This window comes from Rhinopithecus bieti, unplaced genomic scaffold, assembly GCF_001698545.2.
Source record: "Rhinopithecus bieti isolate Rb0 unplaced genomic scaffold, ASM169854v2 scaffold_13261, whole genome shotgun sequence".
NCBI classification, from domain to species: domain Eukaryota; kingdom Metazoa; phylum Chordata; class Mammalia; order Primates; family Cercopithecidae; genus Rhinopithecus; species Rhinopithecus bieti.
In genome coordinates this window covers 288,204-293,775 of record NW_016807494.1, presented here as the reverse complement: position 1 = coordinate 293,775, position 5,572 = coordinate 288,204, and the positions used below count along the sequence as shown (strand labels likewise).

At 51.7% G+C, this 5,572-nt stretch overlaps 1 protein-coding gene across 4 annotated transcripts in view; it reads right to left on the bottom strand.

Annotated features, from left to right (window-relative positions):
* STUM (stum, mechanosensory transduction mediator homolog) overlaps positions 1 to 5,283 on the bottom strand; it is a 67,442-nt gene extending 62,159 nt beyond the window's left edge. For all 4 annotated transcript variants that reach the window (XM_017882333.1, XM_017882335.1, XM_017882334.1 and 1 more), the window contains exon 1: positions 4,945 to 5,283. In XM_017882333.1, the coding sequence (XP_017737822.1) occupies positions 4,945 to 5,164 (220 nt within the window). In that variant the 5' untranslated portion in view covers positions 5,165 to 5,283. The remainder of the gene's footprint in view (positions 1 to 4,944) is intronic.
* Between the last annotated feature and the right edge of the window lie 289 nt (positions 5,284 to 5,572).

The window sequence follows — 5,572 nt, the reverse complement described above, 5'->3', positions numbered from 1 at the left end:
TTTTTTGAGACGGAGTCTTGCTCTGCCGCCCAGGCTGGAGTGCAGTGGCCGGATCTCAGCTCACTGTAAGCTCCGCCTCCCGGGTTTACGCTATTCTCCTGCCTCAGCCTCCCTAGTAGCTGGGACTACAGGCGCCCGCCTCGTCGCCCGGCTAGTTTTTTGTATTTTTTAGTAGAGACGGGGTTTCACTGTATTAGCCAGGATGGTCTCGATCTCCTGACCTCGTGATCCTCCCGTCTCGGCCTCCCAAAGTGCTGGGATTACAGGCTTTAGCCACCGCACCCGGCCGCAAATATTCTTTATTGCAGAGCCAAAGAGTCCATATCATGCACCACTGTTCCAATGACAGACCTTATGTGCTTAGAGCCTTTCTTACATTCCACCACATGCTCAAAATCAGGCCACATTTTGGACTGCTTCATATTCGGGCTATCCCTTTCATAAGACATTTTTTGTTTTTCCAGAAGTTTCCAATTATGTTTCTTTTTTCTTGTTGATAGAAGAAAATTTGCCTTCTACATCATATCCCTAATATCCTCCAAATTTCTTCCCACTCCATTTATTGTTTGGACTCTTGTTTTCCTTTTGAAGCCTGCTGTCCTTCTGACCTGATTGGGCAAACTGCCTCATTTTTGAATCTTAATGCTTTTGCATGGCTCTTTGTCTTTACTGCAATTACTAATTGCCTTCTGTTTTGTTTGGGTGGTTTTTTGGCTTGATTTCTGCTTTTCATTACAAAGTTAATTTTTTGCAGTGTCCTAATAATGCTCTCTACTCTCTAGAATGTCCTTCTCTCATGTCACCTTCAGAGACCTCTTTCCTTCCACTCTAATGAAAAGTAACTACTCTCTTGTTCTGCTGAATAATTTCATCCTGGGGTTGCTTTTCATGGCTACTCTGTATAGGATCCTCTGTTTCCTGAATCTCATATCTCCTTTCTTGGTTTACTCCCTTACTTTGTTGAAAAACCTCTTCAGGAACTTCCTTCAAAAGGTTTAGTAGGCTATAAACTTCCTTGGTCCTTGCATCCTCAGGCCTACTTCCCTTTTATATTGAATAAAGGCTTTGGACCAGATGCTCTCTAATGCCTATTCCAGGAGTATAATTCTAGTCTATATGTATTTGTGGATAAAATACTCTTTCAAGAAGACATTTAAAACAGTTGCTGCTCCCAAGGAATTTAAGATCTACTTAGATAGACAAAGAATAAAGTCTCAAAACAGCAACAAAAAATCTGTGATACAAAAGATGCTGGGAGGTGGGACATGATTAATCATCAGCTTGAGACTTGGGTCTAGAGGAAAGAGACAGAAGAAGCAGAGCCAGCCTGTGGTGCTCTTATTGAGCAAGCAAGACTTTAGTAGCATCAAAGGTAGGCAGTGTGTTAGGGATAGATTGTTCCTATCTGATGTCTTGAGTCCAATGGAGTGGTTAAAGGTCAATGCAGGTCCTCCTCCCTTTAACTTTCCCTGTCACTGAGATATCAATATTTTCGTTTCACCAAATCAAGAGAAGATAATTTTTAAATACAAAAGTATAACGATACCCTTGACCACTAGACAAACTCTCTGGCCATTTGGGGGCATAACAATGAACTTTCATTACAAGTATGAATAATAGTGTATATACTTATAAACACCCTAATTGTTGGAACATGAAAGTACCAACGGTGGTCTTTATTAGTAGAGTTTCACTGAGTAGGACTAAAGGTGACTCTCTTTACTAATGTCCATTTGTAAGAATTGTTTTTCATTGTTTCAGTGAGGAGTTGCAGTGATTATAAATCACTTCTCCTTTCCAGCCACTCCCTAGGAGAGGGCACATCCCACTCATGATATGAGTGTTATCCCAAGAGCACTGTTGCTTGGGTGGAGAAGGCACTCGGGAATTTTAAGGATGGGGCTTCTCCATGGCAGGTCCTGAAGACTGAATGGACATGAGACACCTACATCAGAGGGAAAAAAAATAAACAAGCCTTCATTCAGCAAAGATGGCCCTCTCATCCAATCTGCAATCAAAGAGAGTACTTGTAGGGAAGGAAGTTTCCAGAAAAAAAGAAGAGATCTTTGGGCCAGTGGTCGCAGCAATTTCCAGAATGGGAGTTTAGTGAGGATGGCAAGTGCTTAGGCCATGTGATAGATTTTCTCAGTAAGGTCTAACCTAACACTACTCCCTCAGGGAGGCTTTCTCTGAGCCCCCTTCCTTCACACCCAGGAAGAATTAATTTCTGCTACAACACTCTGTTCCTGCTGCCATCCTAGCACTTATCAAATTCAGACAAAGTTGGCATCAATTTTCCTCAACAGTCTATGACATCCTGACTGATTTATTCATCATCACAACCCCAGTCAATGCCTGGCATGTGGTAGGTGCCTGTGTTGGTCAAATGAATGAGTGAACTGAAAGAAGCTGCATTTCATCAAATGGCAGAAGCAGCCATGAATATTCAGTTGTCCCAGGAGCTTCAGACTAGCCAGGAGGCCTTGGAGAAGTGGATCTGGGCCAAGTGGTGGATTTCCAAGAGCTGGGGCCATTTAAACCATTGCCGGGAGAGGAGAGCAATAAAACCACCTGCAAGATTGGTCTGAGCTGCTTTGTTGCCTGGCACTCCACTGCAGGTGGAGAGGGGAGCAGAGAGATCAAAAGCACTCAAGGAGTCTGCTTCTGAGTAGTCCAGAGGGCAGTGCTGCCCCTGCTGCAGCGACCCCCACCCAGAGATGGGACCAGTGCTCAGCTCTGCAGAAGAGCAAGACGGACCCACCATCCCCGGAGAGCTTCCTATGCACAAGACACTGGGCTTTAGGTAATCACGTTTCATCCTCTCAGTAATGCCAAGAGATAGGTGTGCCTGACTTACAGATGAGAACCACCATTAAGGATCATTCTGTGTGGAGAGGAGCTGGAGCCTGTGCACCCAGGAAACTGTACAATAGCAACCAAAGCAAAATGAAAAAAAAAAAAAAGCCAGGATTATGTCACTGAAAATTCAGAAATCTGTGCACCTAAAGCTCACCTGTTTTATTACTTTTGTGGTTTGCATATCTTCCCTTTATTTTCTCCTGGTTTCTTATAATGGTTTGTTTTGTTTGTCTGTCTGTCTGTTTGTTTGTTTGTTTCACAAAAATCCCATAGGATTCTGATCTCACAAAGGGAAAAGCTGGATCCCCAGGGCAAAGAGTCAGGGGTCAGCGATGGAAGATGCCCTGCAGTCGATGCTGTCAGTGCAGCGGGGCTAAGGCTGGGAAAGGCACCTAGTGAGGGGAGACACAGGAGAGGGCACACACAGGTGCATGGGTGGGCAGTTGCTGTCTCCTGGGGCTGGTCTCCCACAAGGTGGTTTCCTCATGCAGCAGTGACTTGGTGCAGCCCCTCTCACCTGGCACCAATGCATTTGTTTCCTCAAAAGACCATAGAGTGGCATTTACCTCACCACTTAAAAAAAAAAAAAAAAAAAAAAAGGTGAATCAAGATGCAAGCTGGCTCAGGAGGATCTTCATATCCACCAGAGGGAGGGGCAGGCAGTCTCTTTTTACTCCAGCAGGTGGGAATTTCTGATAAAACTAAATTAACATCAGCTTGCCTCCTTGCAGTATCTACATGTGCAAAGAGAGCTGATCTGATGACACCAGCCAGGGGGACAGGCTGCTGGAAGCATCCCAGGAGAGAGAAGCCCAACTAAAGACCACCTAACTTAACTGCTCAGATAGGCTGCTCTGGCGGAGCAGCCCTTTGGGGTAGAAAGACAAGTAAGCTCGGAGGGGAAAGTGAACGGGTCCTGCGTGGGTGGCTGTGGCCTTGGCTATCACCGCAGCAGAGGCCCCTGCTAAGCAGGCTAAGAGCGAGCGGACCGTGAGAAAGGCCAAAGTCAAACTGAAAAACCCTTCCAGCTGGCCTCTGCTCTTGGGAACTTGGAGCCATATGCTGGCAACGGGCTCGCCGACAGGGGCACGCTTTCTCCCGGAGAGGGCACTAGGGCTTCTGCCTCTTCGGGCGGGCATGGGAGAGAGGGGGGCACCTCCCAGCACGTAGGAGCGACCAGTGCCAAGCTGGAGGAGGGGAGGGGCGTGCAGGCAGAGACTTGGGGGTGGAGTTAAGGGAGGGAGGGTCAGGAAAACTTCTCATTCCCTGCCTCCATTCACCCTCCCGCACCATCTCTGTAAGGGGCCTCTGCTTTAAAACTTGGGACATAGATGCCACTAGAACCCCTGCCGGCTGCCAGAGTCCTGCACAGAATTACATCGGCGCACTCTCTACTTCTCAGGAACGGAAGGGATCAGGGGGAGCTATGGGTTCATCTCTGGCCACGTGCATCCAAACTAATAAAATCATCCCCCATCCCCCTGGAGCCGTGCCGGGTGCTCGCGGAAGTGCAGGCACCCCGAATGAGGCGAAGGAGACTCTGGCTAGAGTTCTCGTCCCCACACAGTCCGCATGCCGTGAATCAGAGTGGTCTGCGGGTGTCTCTAGCCCGGTTTGTCACCTTTCCCCTGCTCAGCTGACTTCGACGCCCGGGAGTTTGATCCCTGCCACCGAAGCCCAAGAGCTCCTTCTGCCTCAACCCCATTCCTTTCGGAGAAATGGGCTCGCGGACGGATGCGCGCGACGGAGAGGAGCTGCAATCGGGGCGCCCGGACTGGAGCCCTACTCCGAAGCCGGCAGAGCCATTCCGGCCGCCGCCTTGGGCTCCAACATTGGCCGCAAAGTTTCCGGCTCTTTGGGGCCCCGCCTGCGGGTCGGAGACCCCAGAGCAGCCTCTCCCCTCTGGGGTGCCCACTCCACGCGCTTCTGCCATCTGCCAGGGGACGCCGGGAGCCGGCGGGCGCGCGTGGTCGCAGCACTGGAGCGCGCAGCATCTCCAGGGGGTCTCCGGCCGCGCCCGTCTCTCCCCCTACGCCCTCCCGCGGCGGGGTCGAGGTCGCAAGGGTCGCGGCCGCCGTGTCTTACCCAGTCCCGGCACGAAAGTGTTGAGGAAGAGGCAGATAACGGCTACGGGGAAGGGCATGTAGGGGATGGCGGCGCGCAGGGGGCCCTTCTTCTCGCGGACCTGCACCACTACCCCGCTGGACGAGGACGCCCCTCGGGGGTCCGCCGCAGCCACCGCTGCCGCCGCCGCCGCCGTCTCGGCGTCTTTGTGCGAGGGCTCCATGGTCGGTTGCGCTCTCATGCAGCCGGGCAGCACGGCCGGAGCTGGCGCCCAGCGCACGGGAGCAGGAGACGGCCGGCTGCGGGCTCCGGGCTCAGCGCCGAGCTCAGGCGGCCGCAGTGCTCCGTGCGCCGCGCGGCTCGCGGAGACTCCCGCCCTCCGGCGTCCCCACACGCCCGGTGGAGGGGCGGGGAGGGCGGCGCGACACCCTGTGACAGCGCTCTGACGCCCCTCCTCGCCAGGCCCCTTCCCCGTCCCCTCCCCCCAACCAAAACCACCACTCACAAGGAATGGAAAATCAAGGCGAAGGAAAGGCAGTGGAAGAGAACCGCAAGGGGAGCTGGTTGCCCAGGTGCTGGAAGGGTGGACACACCTCGCCCTCCAGACAGGTGAACGGGGAACCTTGACCACGAAGCCCTGCGAACTGGG